Source organism: Micropterus salmoides, unplaced genomic scaffold (genome assembly GCF_014851395.1).
Source record: "Micropterus salmoides isolate LMB-PRFRI ecotype aquatic unplaced genomic scaffold, ASM1485139v1 Ms_hic_scaffold_14, whole genome shotgun sequence".
Lineage (NCBI taxonomy): Eukaryota > Metazoa > Chordata > Actinopteri > Centrarchiformes > Centrarchidae > Micropterus > Micropterus salmoides.
Window position 1 is genome coordinate 1,883,012 of NW_024040485.1, and position 24,640 is coordinate 1,907,651.

The 24,640-nt window shown below is 39.8% G+C and overlaps 1 protein-coding gene across 1 annotated transcript in view; it reads left to right on the plus strand.

Annotated features, from left to right (window-relative positions):
• The window catches only part of cdh6 (cadherin 6), a 99,581-nt gene that overhangs the window by 44,684 nt on the left and 30,257 nt on the right, over positions 1–24,640 (plus strand). The window contains exons 3-6 of the mRNA XM_038717186.1: positions 10,000–10,294; positions 10,466–10,585; positions 13,546–13,719; positions 24,014–24,201. Coding sequence (XP_038573114.1) covers positions 10,000–10,294; positions 10,466–10,585; positions 13,546–13,719; positions 24,014–24,201 — 777 coding nt within the window. The remainder of the gene's footprint in view (positions 1–9,999; positions 10,295–10,465; positions 10,586–13,545; positions 13,720–24,013; positions 24,202–24,640) is intronic.

Genomic DNA, 24,640 nt, shown 5'->3' on the forward strand with positions numbered 1-24,640 from the left:
AATTTTACTAAAATCATTATTCTCCACTAGAGGAATCATTTTAATCCAGTTTAGTGCAGCATCCCAGTATGTGTTTCATACATGCAATTATAGCATTCCATTCACATAGGTGTTGTAGCCACTGTTGTTAAAGGGTAACTTCAGTATTTTTCAACCTGGACCTTATTTTGCCATGTTTTTGTATAAAATCCCAAAGTGAGTAATGGGGACAACATTTTTTGAAATTGTTTCAGTATTGAGTAAGCCTGCTGCAGTCGTCAGCAGTGAGGGAGTGCTGCAATGTCATTTTTGCAGGCAAAGTATATCCACTAAAGTGTTTGTTTTTGCCACTGACAGACGGACTGACGTTTGAGCTCATTTACCGACTTTCACATCTTGTGTCATTTAAAGGCCACACTCTGTTCTGTTTTAAGACATCCCAGCGAGAGGTGTAGGCAAAGAAAAAGTTATAAATCTCCTAGATTGTTGTAAAGAAGTCAACTGCCTGCAGACCTCACAAGGCCGCATTGTTAACTACAAAGTTAAGACAGTGGCCACTGCAAGGCACATAAAATGCCCAATCTCACAGTCGAAGCTTTGCAGCAAAACAAGGATCATGCCATTTTGGCGATATGGGGCTGCTCAACGTCGGATTTTACATAGGACTACCAGTTTTCTCCCAATAGGTTAATATACAGCCTATTAAAATACACATTTCAACGTTTAATGCTGTAAATAAACATGTAAAAAGAAAAAAACTTTCAATAAATGTGCGTAAATAAATCCAAAATTGTAACCCTAACCCTGGGTCGTCAGTGCACATGTGTAAGTGTATTGTGGATGTGTGCAGTAGCAAAAGACGAACACTTGCTCAAGAGACGAGCAGAGGCCCAGCCTCACTGGAGTTGTCCACACCTTGCGGGACCTTTGGATCATTTATCACCCTCGATGAACCACACAAAGACTATTATATCATTTTTAAATAGCCAGCTACTTGAAATAGACCTGCGAGGAACTGCAACGTGCATGCAGTTGTCGGCAGCACGGAATGGACGTAAAACTGCACAAGGCCGGTAAATGACAGGCGAGAGAGAGAAAAAAGGGTCTTCAAAAAGCCTCAGTTTAGCTGTAAATTACAGTGTAAGTTGAATGAATGAAATGATGATTAAAGCAGAGCTACCGTGTGTAACACCCCCCAGCTCGCAATCGCCACACAAAAACACACATGTTTCGACTATCAGGCGACTATAGGCAGGACTTGATGATTCTGAATCAACTATGTAACTCCTTAGTCGGGGACAGCCCAGTACAATCAGTTAACCCCTTAATTCCGAGAAATGCTAGACTCTGTTCTCCACCCTTCCTCATCTGTTCTGTGCTACTCTCGTTAAGAGTACAATCTAAAATCATTCAATTCGATTTTATTTATTTAGGGCCAATTCATTGCACTTTTCTACACCATACTCTTTATAATGATATGACCAGAGAGCCAATAGTTCCCACCAACACAAAATTAACACAGGAAAGCTTATCAACAGAAACCGTGGTTGTGGTACAGATATTGATATCGGAAATTATCATGATAGATGTCAAATGATTATTTCTGAGTGAAAGAAACCAAACAGTGGATCACTTCACAAAACATTCAGAACTATTATAATGATCAATAAAAGATAATTATTTCTTCCACCATAAAAATATACATGAGTAAAATTATATATATAAATATTTTTTAACATTTGTTATATTTATATTGAGGAAAATTATATAGCAAAAATATTGTCTTATTGCCCAGCCCTAGTACAGACATTAAAAAAAAGTAAAAACATAACTGATGTTGAAATGATGCTGCCAGCACTAGAACCTGCTCCTTCGCTGGTATAAAAAAATATATTGTTGAATTAGTTTCATGTAGTTACTCTCTCTCTCCAGCGCTCTGTTTTGGGTTTGCTACGTGGACAGAAATGTGCCATTACCTTGGTGAGTCAAACAGCTGATGAATATTATTAGCAATAAAACAGTAACAGCAGGGAAGCTCAGATCAGCAGCTAAACTTCACATTTTACTGCCCTGGTGGAAAACATGTATTTCTTTTTACTGCTAATGGTGATATATAACAAGACTGTGTGCCTATCAAGTGACCAATAATGAATACTTTCAGAATTTGCATTATATTATTATTAGATATTGCTTCACCACTGTGCGCACACGTGTAATTTGTACTTTCACATGCTAAATGCCCACTAAAAACATTGCACCATTTTACTACAAGCTGAAATTATGGCTGTCAGTACTACTTTGTGTTTCTATTGTATTTTAAAAAAATAAAAAAGACATTTTGGCAAGATTTGCAGATTGCTTATCTAATTAAGCAAAGTGAGCCTTGATCCTCACCAGCCAATACCTTTGTAAACTTCATGTATTACATGGTTTATTATGGACTGTGGTGCAGAAACAATGAGCTTACATTGTCCAGTTATCTGTCAGCGGCCATACTTGAAGCACTAGATGTAATAATAGTTTTTGAGATGTTCTTCATTTACTTTGGTATGGTAGTCCAGATGAGCCAACCCTCCCAAGTTGTAAAATACTGTATTACAGGAGTATGAGACATCATGTAGCACTTCATTTCTTGATGTGGCTGCTGTTTATTAATGAACAAGTAATAATAATATTTTTTTTTAAAAACATATGGTTTTACTGAATTAAGTAAATATAATTTCTTAATATATCTATCTAAAGAAACCTGATTTCTTGACTCTCTGCTATCTCATAGATGACATCTTTGTCCTGTCTCAGGCACCGTAGCTATACTACTCGCTTGGATAGGGGAGCAGGGGTGCAATTCACAACCCTCACCCCTAGATTTCACTAAAACTTACACACTTAACCTTTAATAAATGTGTTCCTTTTTTTGGCAACTATTGCCGCATGTCACGTAGCTGTCCATTGAAGAATAAGGAGAGGACGCTAGCTAAGCGCTACCGTGCTGCACCGCGTGCAGGTGAAAATCATTAACGTAAGTACGCATTGATTTATTGATGATGTCAAATTTTAGTAGCAGCAGTCATTCAATCAACAGAGTGTCTGCCGAACAGGGAGAATCACACGTCTCCATTGTGTGCTCCACACAGACAGTCGATTATTGACATTTGTGAATTGATTCATGCATCTAAAAATCAATTATTTTCCACACCCCTAGGAAATAGCATGGGTTGTCTTATTTTTCTATTTTGTACAGATATCCATGATTCCTTGTAATCTATCATCAGGTCAAATGTTTTATTATTGTGAAATCACAGAGCAGTTAGTATGGCTGTAGACTCATTCTGTTTTTTTTTATATATATTACTAAAGTTGACACCAGAAATACTTCACACCCGCTATTTTGTCATTTCTATAATTATTTATTATTATGTGAAACGGTGATTAGCCTAACCAAGCAGCTATAGTAGCTCTTGTCAGAGCTGAGGTGGATAACACATAATGTGCTGCTGTTTAGTAATGGAGGGGAGGCTAGCTGATTTTTCATCATTTGTCAATAGATCATTGTCTGGCTTTTGTCTGTTTCTATCTTTTTATAGCTCTGTTTTCATATCTTTGATGCATTCCAGATTTCAAATATTAAACCTAAGCTATTTGCCACTGCCAGGGCATTACCTTTTATCTAGCTTGTTAAAACAAGTTACCATCAGAGTCCAGTTTTCATGTTTTTTTTTCCGAACAGGTATCAGCACAAACATTGGTCGAGCACAAGGTGTAGCGACAAGCGGGTGCGTTCCTGTGAAACTGTTGCGGTGGTGCTCGCTTCACGCACGCACACCAAAGTTAAATTGTCTTGAACTTTTTGTACGCAACGAGCAGCACAAATCACTGGAAGAGAAACTGATCCTTGCTGTATGTGAGTTTCTTGAATCTGTTACTGTTTACTAAATAGTTATCAGGACATTAACAGGAGGGAAATTGCATGGCAGAGCATCCCCGCAAAACTAGATGTAGGCACAGAAGGTAAAGTTATGTAGCCTATAATTTTAATTTAAGTTAAAAAGGCTACAGCTGTGTAGGGCACAAAATCCAATCCCACGGTTACTCTCAATAGAGCGCCTGCTGTTTACTCACGTAGCGCTGTCTTACTTCTCCCACACGCTGCAGTGTAGTCTGCCAAAGCCTCCCTCCACTGCTTGTTTAGGTGGGTGATTTGCAAGCTGATCAACATCCCACCCCTCATGTGACCCATGGTTTGACTGTATGTGTATTCAGAGCCAGTGAGCAATAATAACTTTTTAAAAACTGCGTTAACGTGAGATAAAATAATTGTCGGAGTTAATTAATTAATGCGTTAACGCGATCATATATCACATTATAGAGTTTATCGAATTCCTTGATGAATTGTTTTTGCTCTTATGTCCACCAAAGAACAGCATCATATTTTAATAGTTTCACAGTATACTGTGCCTCGCACTCACACCTCTGGGTCTCAAAAATCCCATCAAGAATCTGTTGGTGACCAAGGGATGCTGGCTTGTACAACAGCCTGCATCTGTGTCGTGATTTACAAAAACAGGGCCCTAAAACATACAGTATACTTGTGTGCAGGCCCAGCTCTAGACAAGAGGGGGCCCAATGCAAAGGATTCTCTGGGGGCCCTCCTTACTTTGCCTGGAGCTGAGAGCTAGCGTATGGGAGAAGTTGCTCTCAGGGCTTTCTGCCAGAAAGCCTTACTACTTGGTTAGGGTTAGGAAAAATGAAAGGCAGAAAGCCCAGAAGGCAAACCTCTCCCACGTGAAGAGAACTATGAAACAAAACTATAAACTATTTATATAGTTTAACCATATATATATATATATATATAACTATATGAAACTAGTAACCATTTGACACTGTACTACCACAGTGAGGCAAGAACATTCCTGCAAACTTTAAAGTGGGCATAATCCTTATATGACATTAATACACAAAACACATTTGTAGTAAACATTCATTCAATTGATTATGCCATCAGATCCAATTTAGACATGTCAGCATCATCCTTAAGGCACAAAGTCTAAGCTGGCAATGAAAAATTAGGTTGATACAATGCTTAACTACAGGCATTTTAGGAGAAAAATAATACAGCCCATCCAGCAACAATCAACAGTGGTCGTATAATTCAAAATTTAAAAGAAATTGATCATTCTTGCACTAATAACCTGAATGGTTCATGGAAATATTGGATTAATTGTATTTGCTTAAGTACAACTAAATTAAAATAGATTTTAATTCAGTAGGCCTACATTTTGATAATTATTTTGCATAAATGCATGACGCCTGCTGTTTATTGATGGCGGTGCCTCTCCACTTGTTGACAGAATGCTGCATGAGAGCAGGGGACATTTTTGATCTTTCCATTCATGTATAATGTCTGGGGCAATTCTGTAATACTGCTGCCTTTAAATGACCTGACGATTTTATCCTCCTGATTACTCTGCCAGTGAAATTAAGTCCTGTTGAGATGGTCAACCTCTCTCTCTCTCTCTATCTGTGCCATCTGTTACAGTTCTCTCGTGCGGGAGCCGTAACACTGGTAATCTATCTTTGTGTGATGCAGTCAGAGATTCCAACAGAAGGGCCGGTGCTACTTGCGTGGAATTTACTCAAAAGGATATTTTTAATCAGTTCAGGTTAAGGGCATCCCGTAGGAAAAGTGACTTAGTACATATGTCGTCATATCATATCCATCATATAACAGGTAGAACACACTGTATGAATCAGGTTTGGATCAGATGTTTTATAATATAAAAATATTAAGCCTTTATATAAATCTATATAACTTTATAAGTTCACCTTCCACAGGTAGTGCAAAATGTAGCAGTGGCTCACCCACACACATGCACACACACACACACACACACACACACACACACACACACGTATAATCAAAGGACTCACCCTAACTCCTGACCTGAAGGAATAAAGCAGGGATAAAGGGATGAAAGGTGAACAGTGAGCCACTTGAGGTCGAGAGATACAGACAAAGACAAGAGGCGAGAGAGAGCAAGCCGGGTTACCACTGCAGGTACCAGAGTAAAAGCAGCAGCTCTCACAGCAGATCACATAGATGTTTACTCCTTCAGGCACAGCACAAACTCTGGCTTTCTGCTGTTCTCTCTTCATTTTCCCTCTGCCTTTACCTTCAGAAGACTCTTGTTTTGTTTCTCAGGCTTGAGCTGACTCTCTGCCTTTGATTTGTGTTTCTTTCTATGTTTTTTTTTTGCTCCAGACTTATATGAACTTGTCACCATCATCCACTGGCCTGTCCATCCTCTTTTCCCTCCATCCATGTACCATCAGTAAGCTCTTTCCATACATAGAAAGAATGAAACTATATCGTTTAAATTCATTCAAACTGAAGGGAATGTCAAAGACTAAAACACCAAGAGGAGAAAGCTGTTAATATTCCATGTGTTTTTCTCATATATACAGTGAAAATACAGCAATTTGTAATGCTGTTTCTCACTTCCCTACCTAGCCTGTGACTTCCAAGTCCAAGCCCATCGGTTCCTATTTAAGATTTTTTTAAAACACATATGTGTAGTTTTAAATTATGTATTATGTAGGTATTATGCTCATTTTCAGGTTCAAAATCTTATTTAGGGGTTATACCAGAACAGGTTTACATGGTTTAATTTTCAAAAAACACCATATTTTTCTCATACTGCACATTGCTGTGCATCCAAATCAAAGCCGCTTCAGACTGCAACTGTAACCTAGCAGATGGTATAAGTTACTCAGAAGTCCACAACCACACAACATCATTGTTCCACATCTTAAAACAGTGGTAAACCACTACAAAAAAAAGTAAACCACTACAAAAATCACCATATTTCAACTTGTTGTTGCTGCAGCGGCCTGTGTGACGGCTGGAGCAGAGGGCTCTGTGAGCGGGCGGCTGGCCGGCCTCACGCTCCTCCCGCTGTTTGGCACAGGCTTCCCCCACAGCCACTTGCGGAGCTCCTTAACTCATTTTTGTTCCACCACTTCTCGTAAAACTGTCAATATTCAAAATCTACAGAGCTGATTTCTCACCTCAAAACTTCTCAGAAGTGGATTTAGTGATGAAATTACATACGAAAACTGTAAAATATAAAACTTTCTGTTGTTGGCCTCTGTCTGGCACACGCAATGATGATGCAGAGAGCCAAAGGGCCTCCGCTCTGACTAGCTTTGAGGGCGTGCCTGACCCCACTAGCTGCTTGGCAAGCTTTATGACGCGTTTTCATAGTGACGTCACAAGTAAAGGAAGTGAAGGACTGGACTACAAACGAGCTGTTTTCAAGCGGTTCAGAGCAGAGCTTTCTGTGGGAGATGGGAACTCCCTTTGGGCTGGACTTTGGACTTTTTCACTTTGCAAACCTGTTACATGCACAAAAAAAATATATAACTCAATAAAGGAGAGGGAAAAAGCCTAAAAGCATAATACCACCTCTTTAAAGCCTCGGTACTCTTATAAAACAGCTGCCCACTTTATTTGTAAGTTTCTATCAAATGTTACTCCATCAGGAGGAAATAGTGCATTTGTTCGGTGCATATTCGACTGGCATTCTAACAGAGAATTGCATGCATGTTAAGTTACTTCACGGGTCTATTCCAAGTACCCTACTGTTAAAAGATCTAATATTCTTCGTGTGGTTAATCAATGGTGATAAATGATTCAAACGTGCAAAGTTCATGCAAAACTCTGCACATCACAGGTGCTGATGGTCCTCTGTCTCTCTTCCTCTTTTACAACACACACACTACGCCACAATGACCTTAAGGATTAGGGTTACAGAATCTGTAGTTTGTATGATGCTTTGGCAATATTGTTGTTACACATTCATGCCAATAAATTTGAATTGATTTGAATGTTACAATTTTGGATTTATTCACACACTTTAAAAAGATTGATTAAAAACTTATTTCCTTTCAGATGTTTATTTACAGCATTATATTTTGATATTTATATCATAATAGTCTGCATATTAACTTATTGGGAGAAAATGGTAGTTCTATGTAAAATGAGACGTTGAGCATCTCCATATAGCCAAAATGGCATGATCCTCGATTCTTAACGACTATGAAAGATTTGACCATGAGATTGGGAGTCGAATCAGGCTCAGCCTATTGAATCCTCTAATCTTTGACAATTCGGGGTCACCCCTAAATTCATTGTATTTGGCTCTGCACATGGGATTTATTTACAATATTAGAAATATAGAATATCACTAGAACTAAGAAACCAAACACATCCACCTCGTCCTCCTCCCTAGTGAAAACAGTGTCCCTGCATGTTGGTGGCTTGCAGTCATAGATCCAGATAAGATGGGATAAGAATTGATACAGATGGGGAGGGACAGGAGGAGAGAGGCGCTCAGTGCATCACGGGAAGTCTCCTGCCAGTCTAGCACTATAGCAGTGGCATTCAGGGAGTGCAGTGTTCTAGTGGTGTAATAAGGTACCATGAGCTCTTTAAGATAAGATGGTGCCTGACCATTAAGAGCTTTGTAGGTGAGCAGAAGGATTTTAAATTCTCTTCTGGATTTTACAGCAAGCCAGTGCAGAGAAGCTAAGACAGGAGAAAAATTATCTCTTTTCCTGGTTCCTGTCAGAACACGTGCTGCAGCATTCTGGATCAGCAGAAGACTCTTAATGAACTTATTCGAGCAGCCTGAAAATAAGGAATTAGAGTAATCCAGCCTAGAAGGAAAAAAATGCGTGGATTTGTTTTTCTGCCTCATTTTTAGACAGGATGTTCCTGAATTTTGCAATATTACGTAGGTGAAAAAAGGAGAGTTAAAGAGAGTTAAGAGTTAAAGGACATGTCCTGATCAAAGATAACTCCAAGATTCCTCACATTATATACATTACATACACGTTATCTTTGCAACTTACAGCCTCTGCCATCAGTGAATTAATGTGTGTAAATGGGGTGAATGAGACATGTAGTGTAACGTGCTTTGAGTGGTCAGAAGACTAGAAAGGCACTATTTAGGTACAGACCATTTACCATCTTTAGATAATGTGTCTCGGAGATGTTTGAGGCCAAGTATAATTACATCAGAACAGGTCATCCAGGTTTTTACATCCTGAAGGTATGCTTGAAGTTAAGCTAACTGATTAGTCTGGCTCGATCAGTAGATATAACTGAGTATCATCTGGATAACAATGAAAGTTTATAGAGTGTTTCCTGATAATATTGCCCAAAGGAAGCATATATAAGATTAATAGGATCTGTCCAAGTACAGATTCTTGTGGAAGTCGGTGACTAACTTTGGTGTGCATTGTTAATGTACAAACTGAGATTCATCTGATAAACGGGACTTAAACCAGCTTAGAGCAGTTCCTTTAATGCCAATTAAATGTTCCAGTCTCTGTAATAGGATATGATGGTCAATGGTGTCGAATGCAGCACTAAGATCTCACCAGAGTTAGATTCAAAACAGTCCAGAACAGAGTCCTTTTTCTGAAGCAATTAGAAGGTCATTAGTAGTAGTAGGTCACCAGTCCTTACTGAAAATCAAAATCTAAACTGTATAGAAAGTCACACAACTGTTTAGCGACTGCTTTCTCAAGGATCTTAGAGAGAAATTAATGTTAGATAAATAGATATAGATATATAGCTAAAATCCCTGGATCAAGGGTGGGCTTTTTAAGAAGAGGTTTAATTACAGCTACTTTAAAGGACTGTGGCACATAGCCTGTTAATAAAGACAGTTTGGGATGGGGTCTAAGAGGCAGGTTGATGGTTTAGATGAAGAAATCATTGAAGTTGGTGAAGAACAATGGGAGCAAAACAGTCTAAATATATATAGGTTTTATAGCTGTTTCTAAAGTTCCTGAGTGTGAAGCTAAATCTGTACCAGTTAAGGGCAGGTCTTGGTGAATTTTGTCTCTTAAAATTAGAATTTTATTGTATGCTGAAACTCTGACTTACTGAAGTCAGTCATGTAACTGTCATTCAAAGGATGATAATTAAGCACTTGTGTGTGTGTCCATCTGCAGCTCCAGTCGGACCAGGACCACGGCAATGGCTTAGTAAAGTATGTTCTGTCCGGTGAGGGGGCCGGCACCATCTTTGTCATAGATGAGAATAATGGCGACCTGCACGCCACTCGCCGCCTGGATCGTGAGGAGAAGGCTTTTTACATCCTCAGAGCCACCGTGGTCAACAAACGGACAGGTCAAAAGCTGGAGCCAGAGACTGAGTTCACTGTCAAACTCCATGATATCAATGATAACGAGCCTCATTTCAGCAAAGAAGTGTACACCGGGAGTGTACCTGAGAGGTCTGACATTGGTAAGGACAACTCTTACTGGACTCATTGCAGGAAGAGAGCTAGGGTTGCTTTGATTGCTCTTTCCAATTTTAATAATGTTCATTCTTTTTTAAAACAATTAAAGCATCATAGGTATACCCCAGATCATGTGATATTTATCAGTGATAGGCATGTCAATGTGTGTCTCTCAGGTACGTCAGTCATCCAGTTGACAGCTACAGATGCTGATGACAGTATGTATGGGAACAGTGCCAAACTAGTCTACAGCATCAGCCAGGGACACCCTTATTTCTCTGTGGACCCAAACACAGGTATGTTTGACAGAATCATCCTTTAAATCCCAGTCCCTGTATTGTAAGTAATGGTTATGACTTTCCGGTAAGAACAGTGAGAAAATAAAAGGCATTCAGACCAGGGCCTGAACGATATGGTAAAAAAAACATATTGTGATTATTTTAACAGATTAATTACGATTTGGATATTAAATACTATTAAAATCATGATGATTTAACATTTGTTGGGGCTGTACCAAACAAACATGTTTTCTTACATCTGCAGAAAAAAATTTGTAAGCCAGCCATCTCTGCAGTACTAAGGTACTTCATTATTATGCTGTATTATCACAGATTATCATCATCATGAAATTGCAGCTTCGGCCGGTGCCCAATTTGGACAAATAGAGAGTTTTATCGGCAGGGAAGCTAAGCAATGTACTGCTGTGGACAGGGTTAGCGGGAAAGCACAATTTAGCCACCTAAAAAATGGAACTTTACCTTGCCATCAGAGCGCCATTTTCTTTGGACCTACATTTTCTCAAATGTAGAACTTTGTTGTAGAAATGTAGAAATTCCTATGCATAAAGGTAACATGGCCATGCATTGTATAACGTGGCTGGGAAATCTAATTTACTGTTGGATTGCTGACTTTAACTTACACTTAATGCCACTTTTGGATCTCACTACTACATATTCACTTTATCAGATTCAATTTATCAGATCATTCTGTGATAGAAATCTTCCAGTAGTGTCTTTACCAGCACCAGAATTGAATTTGGGTAAACAGCGTGAATCAACAATGAGAATATGATACTCTTCTTTGTTGCAGGTCCATATCTCATTTTAAGCCAAAATATGTGTTTTCTTTGTAAAAAGCTTGGAAAAAATTTTTTGTTCCTGCTATACTGAAAAAAAGACAGAGAAAATATGCTCATCTCATCTCATAAAAACACAGCCCAGGTCAACCCTCTCCTGATCATGTACTTTCTCTGTAAATAAAAAAGTTACCCATCCATTTAGATTATCAGGCAGTAATCACCCTCTCTTTGCTCATCTGTTTGTTTCTAACAAATAGAGGAATCAGGGCTGTGGCCAGCTTGTGTGGATTAAGCAGTAATGGTAGCCCATGTTCTCCGGATGCTGTCAGGAAGTGGAATGTGAAGAACAACAAGAATATTGAAGCAAATGGAAAACTTATAGCCCATGAGCTAATGAAAATTAAAGGAACATTAATGAATATAAAAAGAAATACACTTGTTTTGCTTTCTTCAGATGGGAAGACCAATACTAATCTCATCTTTGTGTGTTAAAATTGCTTTTAAAATTGAATGCTTTAAATGTGCAACAGCAGCAGTAGGATGTTGGCATTAGCAGTAACGTAGCACAGATGTACATAGAGCTAACAGTAAACAATATATATTAGATATACATACATGCTGCATTGTTTCCTGTCAGTGCCCTTTGTGAAGACCATCTGAATCCAAGATGGGAATGGTCGGGCATTACTGTAAATGCTTTTTTTATTAAATACAAACTATAAAAAGTTTCAAAAATGGAGTTTGATTTCATGAAAACATTAAGGATGAAATCTTAAAGTATGGATGTATGCTAAATGATCATTCAAATTAGAAAAAAAACTGAATTTCCTGTCAGTCTCACTTCTCTGAGGAGAGGAGGAATGAATTCATTGCAGTATACCTTAATGCTATATTGTAAGCATTAAGCTGTTATATTGTTGGGCAATAAAAGCAAATAATTTTTTTTTTTATTAAGATATTTATTTTGCTGAGGAAAGGGGACAAAAAAAAGATATTACTTAATTTTACTCATTTTTTTTTTAATCATACCTCAGATTTGTGAAGTGATCCACTGTTTTGCAGCAAGTGTTTGTTCTGAATATAAAGAAAAATTTAATTATCCACAATTAACCACCTGGTTACTCAGGAGCAAAAGTTCGCTTAACTTGAAAGAAATAATGAATTGACATTTACAGTATCCTGGTAATTATTGATATCGAATAATGATTTTTTCATAATAACATTTTTTGGGCATCTCACCCAGCCCTGTTGTTTGTAAGCTTTTTATTGGCGAAATCACCCAAATTTGCCCAAAACTATTTTACCCACCCAATCAAATAAACTAGGAGTAGTAATAAGTGTGCTGATATTTACCAAGAAATAGCTCCATCACGTAACTCTTACGGTAATGCAGTGGGTAAATCAGTGCTCTTTAGAGGTGTTGATAGTTTTTTTTACTTTGGAAGGAGCCATGTTCCTCATGTTTCCAGAATTTAGGCTAAGATAGGCTAAGGGCCTGTGTCCACCAAGGTTTTTTTTGTGACGCCAGCGTCTTTTTTCAGTTCATTCCAATGGAAGCACCGTGTTTTTCCAAGCTGGTAGGAGGAGTGTGACGAGGCGCTGAGCGTCTTTTCCGCGCCAAGTTTTTTTTCCGGTCGCCGAGAGTTGAAAAATGTTCAACTTTGGGAAAAATGCTGTGCTCGTCACTGTCACTTTTTACCCAGCCGTCCAATCACAGTGCAGGAGGGGCGGGACAAACACCACACCGAGCACATCCGATCTTGAACGAAACGATGTGCCTACTCGCCGAGGTGTTTCCTCGCCCACAAAATCTCAAGCAAGTAGGCCTACGTACTTTGTGGTGACATTTTTACATTCAGTAAAAGTAAGTAGGCCACCCTATTTGCAGCACATCGCCTCCACGGAAACTATGTATCATAGCAACCACAGCGTCTCGAAAAAACCCCCACTGCGCCTCCAAAACGCACCCTTTTCAGAAGAGCAGGTGGCGTTTTCAGCTGGCAAAAAACGCTTTGGTGGACACGGGGCCTAAATGTTCTGACTCAAGCTCTGTAAAATCCACAAGACCAGTTTCCATTCTGCTGTGTCCCTCACTTTCACGTAGTTTTTGCACCAAATGATACACAATGAGGGGGGGGGCAGATTTTAAACAAAAAAGCATGTGTTATTTTTATTCAGGTGTGATCCGGACAGCCTTGGGTCCTGGTGACATGGACCGCGAGCAGAGGGAGCACTACCAGGTGGTAATCGAAGCTAAAGATATGGCTGGACAAAGAGGAGGGCTCACTGGAACCACTGTGGTCAATATCACCCTCACTGATGTCAATGACAACCCTCCCCGCTTCATTCAGAGTAAGACAACGCCTCTGAAGCAGACTGCATTTAAATGAGTCACATACATGCATTTTTTACAGCGTTCAGAAGCAGAAAAGGGCTTGATAACTGGTGTGTTTTCCCATACCTTGTTAAATATGATCAGTTTACTCCAGAATCAAAGAATCAAATGCTTGTCATCATGTGTGGTAAAGTTCAGTTAACAACTACTGTTAACTTCCATGGCTGCAAAAAAAACTGACAGAATGTGGAAGAAGTCACAGAATGACGGAAATGTTCCCATTATAATAAAAATTAGAGGCAATCCACAAACATTTGATGTTTCACCATTTAATGAGAAAAAGATGACTTTAGAAGGGCAGCACAATGTGCATACAATAATGGAAATCCTGAGTGAGGAGTGACAGCTGGTTTTAATTACATGAAGGGCATGTGTCACTAACTACTTTTGTAACTGGAGCAAGCATTGCTAAGATAATGAGGGAATTTGTCTTTGCTGATTTCACTGATTAAGAACTTTTCAGATTCTGACAGAGTGTTTTAAGCCATGTTAGTTCAAATTTAAATGGATTAGCTGCTTTGCTGTCATTTCCAACTACCCAAAACAGAAACAGAAAAACAGTCCTTCAGAAGTTCAGGCAGAAAATTTGGTATTAAATGACCCTCTCACCTGGAGAAATGATGGGCTACAGTTAAAGCACTCCAGTTATTGATAACTAAAGTTATGTAATGGAAGTGTGTTGGCTTGACATAGATCTGCAGGAAGCAGGGTTAAGGTGTAGCAGACAGTGAGCGGATGCTGCTACCACACAGTCACCAGCACAGATATTTTCCATGGCCAATCAAAGTGGAAGATGGATCAACTTGGCGTTATGTAAATGCTCCGTATTCATATAGCACATCTACATTCACCAGTCAAACACATTCATACTCTGAGCCTAAGTGCTCAACACACACATTCATTCACTGGGGCACTTCAGGGTTCACTTCGACATGCAGCCTGGGGGAGCCGGGGATTGAACCGCTGCCCTTCCTATTAACAACCAACCCACTTTACCGCCTGAGCCAGAGCCACCCGGTGTTACTGCTTGTGACCGTGGCAACCATAGAAACCACACTGAGGAAAAATTTTACTGCCATTTGTGTTCCTGAACTATACTCTATAACTTGTCCTGTCCATCACAGCAGGAGCACCATTCACTGCCAGCATGTTGATTCTTCTTCTCTGGAAAATGATTTACCAGCTGTGTGTGTCCTTCCAGGGGAATTAGTCAGTGACAAGTAACATTAATTCTTCCTGAAAGCCTTCTTAATTAATTAAACTTAATTAATCCTTAATCACAGGAACAGTCTAAACATGTGGGCTTTGGACTTAGAAGCACAAACTCTCTCAAGACCCTTGCTGCAGTGTATTAGCTGAGCTGTGGATTGCACAGCAGCATTGCTTCTAATCATACATTCTCCACATTTGGCTTCATATTTTAGTTTGGACCGGCACTGGTTTAGGGCTGCCATCTATGGTTTTTGGTTGTTTTTGATTAATTTTTCTATTATTTTCTGATTAATCAGTTGATCATCTATAACATGTCAGGAAGTGACATTCAATATTCCCCACAACAAGGTACAAGGTTGTTTATTTGTCATTATACAGGACAAGGCTGCAAAAAGAAATGAAATTTGTAGTTCCTTCATGCGACACACACAACATATAATTAAGTGTAGGCCTATATTAAAATATGGTAACATATAAAATAAAATTAAACAATACAGCTATTTAAATACATATATACAGACAAGTATAACTTAGTATAACCCTGAACATTCCACAGTGCATTTTTTGAATTTGCATGGGGGGAATGTAAACAGCAGCAACCAGATGATAGTATGAAAATTTCTGACATTTGGGAAACAGAGTCCATGTTGACTGTGTTTGTACACCAAGCATCATCGACGTAAAACACAGAGTCCACGTCCTCTCATCTTGCCAGAGTCTTGCGCTGGCAGCTCAGAACATGGACCACCTGCCGCTGTTGATGGGGCAAGTCTCTGTAACGATGTGGGCACAGCAATCTCTGAATTCCGTTGCTTGGTCAACATGAGTCCCATTTTGTCCAGACCGGCTATTTAGGAGCAGAATTAAGTCCAAGCTGGGCCAGCATGGCTCCTCTCCTGACTCTCTTTCCTCTCTTCTGTGCGATCACCGCACCCGCCATGGTGCCTGGTCCGGTTGTTTGGGCCAGGTAGATCGTGGTCTGCTGCTCTTTAATCCAAAACACCATCTTGAACTTCCAATGACTGTACTTATGTCAGAGGGAACACTTGTTTTGGCAACAAAGCCAGAAAAAAACAGATAAAAAACAAAAGTGTAGCGAAGTTTGAAGGCGCTGCCAACTGCTGCTTGTACAAGTGCCATAGCAAGAGAAACCTAAGGTGACATCATCAAATTGCTTGTTTTGTCTCACCATCAGTCCAAATCCAAATATATACAAGATACAATGATATTAAACAGAGAAAAGTAGCACATAGTCACATTTGAGAAGCTGGAGCCAGCCAGTTGTTGGCATTTTTGATGGATAAATGACTTAAACCATAAATTAACAAAATTGTTAATAATGACCAAAAAAATTTATGGACTAATCATTTGACCACATAATATGAATAGTAAACATTCTGGTAACTTAAAGTAGGATTGCAGTGGTATACAGGATTCATTGTGATGTTTTGTGTTATCCTACCATGAAAATCTCACACTGTTGCAGCCCTAAGTGCAAACTCAAGCTTGGTAACTCAAGACCCAATGAACCAACATGGCCACCTCCAATCCTGAATGCTGTGCTCCTGCAGGGGTTGTCCAAGCACCTATTGCATTTCCATAAAGTTGGGGAGATAATTTTTTTTTAAATGGTCAAAATCAAGACAACAGAGGCCACGGTATCCTGATTTTTAATCCCTTCTAAAGATGTAACTCCAAACACACTGGATCCCTCATTTTCCATAATGCAACTTGAATAGTCAGGAATAGTCTGTCTGTTTAAATGCCAAATCTTTATCAAATAAAAAGGTTTTTGCCTGCTTAGCACAATATAGTAATCACAGGCAGCTGCTCTTTAAAAAATACATGATTTATTCACTTAAGCACAGATCAATCAACATCTTCAACCAATAAACCACTACCATCAACTGCTTTAAGCAAAACAGTGTATATAGCATGGGAGGATTGTAAATGTAAATATTCCGTGCTTGTATAGCGCATTTCTAGTCTTCGACCACTCAAAGCGCTTTTATACTACCTCGCATCCACCATTCACACACTGAGCCTAAGTGCTCAAACAGAAACTAACATTCACACACATTAATACACTGGAACAGCCACCAGGAGCAGTTCAGGGTTCAGTATCTTGCCCAAGGACACTTCAACACACAACCTGGAGCTGGGGATTGAACCGCCAACCTTCCCATTTACAGCCGAAAGTGGAAGAGCTCGAAAGATGCCACCTACATGGTCATATTTGCCATGATTGTGACCACATTGGTGGCTCGTCGCACAATATTCCAAAATGGCGGGCTCCCGTGTAGCTTAAGCAAGGGGTTAGGAACCAAAATGGAGGACACACTATACCAGTCCTCAGTGAGATGGCGTGGAGCTTAGCTGGAGATTAGGCCACATGCTACCTGTGAGTTAAACATGTGTTTGTGTGTGCAAGCACGTAAGGTGTGTGTGTGTAGGTTAGGACGAGAGAAAGAGAAAAAGGCACACAGAGCAAGGTATATAAGATCCCAGTTTCTCGCATTCAGCGGCTGTGGTCCTGGTCTCAGTAAAAGAGTAGTTATTGGCTCTGCACGCAGAACTAAAACAAGCAAAGATGCATAAAATCTTAATTACCGTGGTAAAACACATTAACTGCCACTTCATCACAGGAACTGGCAGTAAACTTGCATTCAGCAGCCATGTTGCTGAACTTTGGTCTTGATAAAGTGCTATTTGCTTCATACACAGTGTCAGGAACAACAGGGTAAAGGCCCAGCAGCATGGGAGTGAAACAGTTATTTTTTTCGTGCTAGGCATGAAAACAATAAACAAGACGGTCCGTTATTTCTCACAAAAATCACCAAGTGAAGCTTAGGTTACAATAACACAGTTATAAATTTCTGTCCAGACACAAGCCTCTTAATTGAAATTGCTCTTGATAACAATGTATGCAGCAGTCGGTTTAGGTAATCTGGCCTTCTCAGCTTGGGTTCTGTTGATAGCCAGTACACCACGCTGCCGTGGGTTCAACAGCGCGCTGATCCTTCCCAGCAGCGGAGAAAACACAGGAGTCGACTTTTTGTGGAGAGAGCAAGGTTATCCCCTAATCCCTAAAGCAAACGGTGGAATCCGTATCTTACTTCCACAGATCTGAGATTGTTGTTGATGTTGTGTATAATGGTCTCCTTTGGGATCCAAAAGGTTCTAGAACTTCACCTTCACCTTGAAATAAAGTTAAGCGCTGAATATGGGTTACCTCCTGTAGGAGTCTGCATATCAGTGGAAGGCGAGGAGAGACTGGGGCGTTCTCCTTTTATGGGTTGAGTGACACCACGGCCATGCCATAGGGGCTCCTGTGCTCCTGTGAGGGACTCACCAGGCCAGTAGGAATGCAGTATTTGGATTTGAATTACTCTCACTCTCAGGTGTCAGACCAGAGGGCAGATCCACTGTGGTCAGCTGTAATACATAAATAAAAACATCTAGTGATCCAGTGAAATTTTAGATTGATTTTAGATTGACATGATTGAAACTTTGTAAATTTTGGGTCAATTATTCAGCCTGGGATATAGCAGTGCTTTAATGTGAGAAAAAACATCTATTTTACTTACTGTGCCTATGGGGTTTATAGCCATGCAGATTGTTTTGGTAAATCTGAATAATCCAGCCTTTACAGTAACACTTTTCAGCTGAAGAAATGGTCCCTATGAAACATGACAGCATGTTCTTTGGATTATGCAGAGTAACAAGAGCACTGTCTCTGGGAAAAGATGTTGCTGTTGAATTGTTTAAATGTCACTCTTTTGTGTTGTGAGCCAAGACAGGATCAGGACAAAGCAGCATGAAATATCAAAATTTAAAAAATATTTACCACAAATAAATCTTGCATTTCAACTAAGCTGAGGTTCAGAATTGTAGGTGGTATGGTAATAACACCAAGTAATTGGACACTGTGGTGAGATTATTTTCTCAACCGCCATTTCCCAGATCAAAATGAACTTTGAACCTCAGTTTTGTAATCCAACATGGACGAGATGGCTTTAAAATGCTCAGAAAAAAGAAAATTGTTCACACAATATATGCTGCATTGGCGTTGTTCTTAGTTGTCAAGACAGCAGCAATTCATATGGTATTACTGTGACTCAGCAGCACAGCAGTTACATCTGTCAGAAGTAGTTTGTCAGTGCTAATCTGACTTTAGTAGATGCATTATAACAGCTGAAGTTTGAACTCTAGCAACAGCTGGTGCAAATTTAGCCGCTTTTCATCAAGAGGCTGTATTGACACATGGTAGAATTTGCGTGTGTGTGTGTGTGTGTCCATCAGCAGTAATTCAGGACCGTAGCAGTGTAAAAGAATTGAGTAAATTGCTGCTCTGTTGGCCTTGATCACATCAGTCATCCTCTCATCTAATCCTCATGAACTGACGTGAAGGCAGAATTCGTCCCCTTCGTTCTCCAGCTCTATGACTTTCTGCATCCATCTCTTCATCTTCTAATTGTTTTTCCTTTCCCTCTCTATCTCTGCCACGTTCAATCACAGTCACTTTATCAAAGTGTCAGTTTCTCCCTTCTCCTCTCCACCCAGCATTAGCACCCATTCACTCACTATTTCACTTCTCCGGTGCAGGGTGTACAGTGAGATCATCCAAGGTTCTGCTGAACAGATTGCACGTGGCATTATCTTTCTGTTTAAGTCACCACACTTAACACTCACACATGCTCTGATTTTTTTTACCCCCAAACACTGTCCCCACTCTGAAGGTCAGAAACTGGTTTTCCTAAAAGGAGAACGCACAGTGGTCCACACATGTCAGTTCATTTCACACCAAGACTCCAATCAGTACTGTCAGTGTCAAAGCCAATAGACAACACAATCTCCAACCGACCATAAAGAAAATTGAGTGGAGATGAAATCTGCTTCTCCTCTCTTTACCTCTGGGCTGTTCAGGGTTTCACCATGCTCCCACTTGTATCGGTAAAATACTATCTGCTTAGTATCAGACCAATCAAATCAAAGCATCACATATGCTTCTGGTTGACTGCCTGTTACACCACTCTAGCATCTCAACTTTGACATACTTGACCTTATAAATTCACCCTGGAAAGCATTCCATTCAGAAGGGACCAACAGTCTTACACAGTAGACTGGAGTATGACTATAGATATTGTAACACTTTATCCCATTTATTTATTTGTTTACCATTTACATTATTTTGCCAAGTTAGTGTTAGTTATGTATTACTTTGAATGAATTAAATAAATATTATTAAAATATTATTATTATTAAATATAATTTAAATAAAATGTTATCAGTATAGACATATTTTGTTTGAACTCATTTTGTGTCCTTTTTTTTTGTTGGTGTGTTTCTATATGTTTTTATTGTTTTGTTTAGTTTGACCGGGTTTGGTTTGACTTGCTCAGGTTGATCTGTTAGTTTGGCTCCATCTCACTCTTCCTGTGTGACACACACAAACACATAAACAGTTGCAGGTGAAGTTCTGTCTAGCAATCAGGGTGTATGACACCTGCTGTGTTACAGCAGCATATAGTTACTGTGGTTTCTACACACCACTAGATCTCTGAGATGGAGCATATGTACACACACACATGCATGCATGCACACACATTCTGAGTAAAGGAAAGTGTCCTGATAGGAAAGTGCCTCAGTCAGATAGCAGAGCAACCTCTCATTTCATTCATTTAGTTTGTGTTTGTGTACTTGGACTTCAGTTTGTTTCACAGTGAAGAGGAAAACGGCCATCTCGTCTCTGCAACAAACTAACACACAGTGTTAGCACTTCCAGAGAACAGAAGGATCACACTCACAAAAAAATACATTGAAATGCTTTTTTTAATCATAGTCAGCAGTCTGGCAGAGATACATTGTTCCAGCGCCTGGCTTCCGTCAGCATTTACGCTACTTTTTTTGCACTGAGAATGCTTCTTTGTTCTTGCTGTCTACCTGTCCAACATTCCAAGTGCTAAGACAATCACAAGATGTTTCTTCGTTCAGCATTTATGCTGTCAAATGATTTCTTTCAGGGAGAGACAAACTTTCTGTCTTTGTTTGAGTTTACGTGGTATATCTATTTTCTATGACTGGTATTGTTCCCATTAACAAAGTGAGACAGCTCTATCCCTGACTCCAACCCTATGAAAGGGTTGATTAATAGGGCTCTTGATCAGTACCAGTCAACCAGTCTCTACTTACTGACTCAGGTGGCTGTGTTGTTACTTTTATGGTAAATCACATTTATTTGTGCCTCACAGGGCCACATTAGACAGGAAACACTACACCTGTCAAAGTGAACAACGTGTGGAAAAAATCCTTCCACCTACCTTAAAATGGATTACATGAGACAATCCCACCCACCCTCCCCAAGGGGATAAACCTTTTTTTTATCAGCACAGACTCCAGAGTTTTAGGGGAATCATTACAGCCACTCTGTGTAGAATTTGAATTTGAAGTCTTCACTTTAGCACTATTTGATAGAATCAAGACAGACACTGTGGTCAACAGTCATGCAATTCCTTGCTGATTGTGTAATTACTAATCCCACCTGAATCATTTTCAGATTCATACAATCAATTCCGATTTTTTTTGTATGCCTTTTTTATTCTGCATTTTTCCCTGCTTTGCTGCTTAACATTAACAGCAGTCAGTCTACTAGCGTTAGCAATTTGCGTGTATTTATCTATGCCAAAACAATACATTAAAGTAACATTGCTGTTCACCACAATTTTAACAATTTGGTCAAAGAACTTGTTCATTTATCATATTGCAACAACGTACTAGTCAGCACGGGGTTGTCAGATGAGGATGAGGCAGGACAGGGAGACCAGCACAGCACGTTGAACATAGTACACTCCTTGTTGATTTGTAGGTTCAATTCAATTCAATTTTATTTATATAGCAAATCACAACAACAGTTATCTCATAGTGCTTTTCATAAAAGAGTGGGTCTAGACTGGACTCTGTGATGTTATTTACAGAAACCCAACAATTCACACAAAGAGTAAGCACTAGGCGACAGAGGCAAGGAAAAACTTCCTTTTAAGAGGCAGAAACCTCGAGCAGAACCATGGCTCAGGGTGGGCGGCCATCTGCCTCCACCGGTTGGGGGTGAAGGGGAGAGAGAGAGAGAGGGGAGGGAGGCAGCCTACACAATATACACACAGAGGTACAGACAGTAAAGGTATATATAGTAGTGTTAATGATAATAATTATAATGTTAATGATAATAACAACAATCGGCCTAGTAACAATAATTGTAGCAGAGGCTGTCGAGCAGGAACACAGGGGCAGCAGGTGACCCGCAACCACAGATCCAGACTCCACAGCTCCAGAGCCAGAAACACCTGCAGGAAGTGATAGGAGGAGAGAGGGACGAGAAAGCACAAGACTACCAGAAAGGGGAGAAGTTGTGTTAGTAACATGCAATAATGGGATGAGGTTGCATACAGAGGGAGAGAAAGTAGAGGAGAGAGGAGCTCAGTGCATCATGGGAAATCCCCCGGCAGTCTAGGCCTATAGCAGCATAACTAAGGGATGGTTCAGGACTCACCTGAGCCAGCCCTAACTATAAGCTTTATCAAAGAGGAAAGTCTTAAACCTACTCTTAAATGTGGAGATGGTGTCTGCCTCCTGAACCCAAACTGGAACCTGGTTCCACAGGAGAGGAGCTTGATAGCTGAACGCTCTGGCTCCCATTCTACTTTTGGAGACTCTAGGAACCACAAGTAACCCTGCGTTCTGGGAGCGCAGTGCTCTGGTGGGGTAGTAAGGTACTATGAGCTCTTTAAGATAAGATGGTGCCTGACCATTAAGAGCTTTGTAGGTAAGAAGAATGATTTTAAATTCTATTCTGGATTTTACTGGAAGCCAATGCAGAGAAGCTAAGACAGCAGAAATGTGATCTCTTTTCCTGGTTCCTGTCAGAACACGTGCTGCAGCATTCTGAATCAGCTGAAGAGTCTTAATGGACTTTTTTGAGCAGCCTGATAATAAAGAATTGCAGTAATCCAGCCTAGAAGTAACAAATGCACGGACTAGTTTTTCTGCATCATTTTCAGACAGAATATTCCTGATTTTTGCAATATTACGATAGGTGAAAAAAGGCGGCCCTTGAAATTTGCTTAATGTGAGAGTGAAACGAGGTGTAGATGTATGTGTTTACCCATTTTCTTGTGTATCCTCCTGAAATAAGTGTTTCACAGGTGTTACACAGTGCCGACCCAGGCTTTTTCAATGTGAAAATGTTGAGCGCCGCTTACTGTGCTCCATGGCTGCAACAGAACAAGTGCCTGAAAGTATAGAGGCCACAACGGAAACCAAAACTTATGCATGTTAAATTTGGAACTGATGATTGGATTTGAAACCAAATTTTCCAAACTCCTATTTGGAACCTGTTCTTGATGCCCAACTCTACTTTTAAAGGTACCATGTGAAGTTTTTGACCACCAGTAACGTTGTGGAGCAATGTTTTTTTTAGTGGGTCCCTGTTTTGTTTGTTTGAAGATATACACTTTCTTGCCATTGAATTCACACTATTCTTCCTGTCTTCAGGTGGCAGTAACGTGGCAAGAAAGGCAGGGAAGCAAGCTAGTTATTTATTTTTTATAATTAGCACATTTTTTATGAAGAAGGAAATGTGTTGACCTCAGTGTGTTTTGGGCGGGGAAAATCTGCCCTCAACAACAGCACCCCCACTGCACCGACAAACTGGCTCTATTTAAATGAATGAGGGCTGCATTTTTTTTTTTTGTGAAGTTATATTAAAAAGAATTAACATAACCACCCCTCACAGGCCATCAAAGTAGCATGGTCTGGGAGTTGACCTGGTCCAGATGGTTTCCCAACCAAATTAGGGCGATTAGTTGGTATGCAATGCAGCCGAGCACTGTTTCTCTTTTGATACGACTTTGATATTGAAGTCAAAAATTTGCAATTCTACACAGTGGTTCATAGTGGCAACAGTGATCCCAGCATTACTTGCATAAAAGCAGCACTAGTGTTACATAATGCAGCTGCCTTTCAATCTCTATTCTGTGTTTTCAGGTATTTACCAGTTCAGAGTTCCTGAGTCGTCCCAATCCGGCACTCCAGTTGGGAGAATTAAAGCCACTGACAGAGACATTGGGAAGAATGCTGAGATGTATTTCACCATTGTCAGTGGAGATGGCTTAGACATCTTTGACATCTCCACTGACAAAGACACCCAGGAGGGAGTCATCACCGTCAGCAAGGTGAGAGTGGGGAGGACTAAACTGTGGGCTCAGAGTGCTAATCACATTCATAAAAATATTTGTGAAGTCCTAAAGCCAGGCTTGGCTTTAGGGCAAGAATAATTAAGAGGAAGCACAATAAAAACATCTTCTAAAAAGGGTTAAATATGCATTATATAAGGAATAATGTAATATAAAATCAAGTAAATAAATAGCAGTATTTAAATTCCACTAGTTGTACAATGAATGACAGAATAAAATGCAGAAGTCAAACTGCATCTATTGTAAATAATGTGAAATCTGTTGTTTTTCTAATGCCCGTGTTCCAGTTTGAATTATCTTGATATTTTTCTCACGGCTTTGGTTAAATCAAATTAATTCTAAAGCGGTGATTCAGCAGATCCCACACTTTCGACTCATAAGGACCCTGCCCACGTAGTCTGTTTTACACGTACTGTTA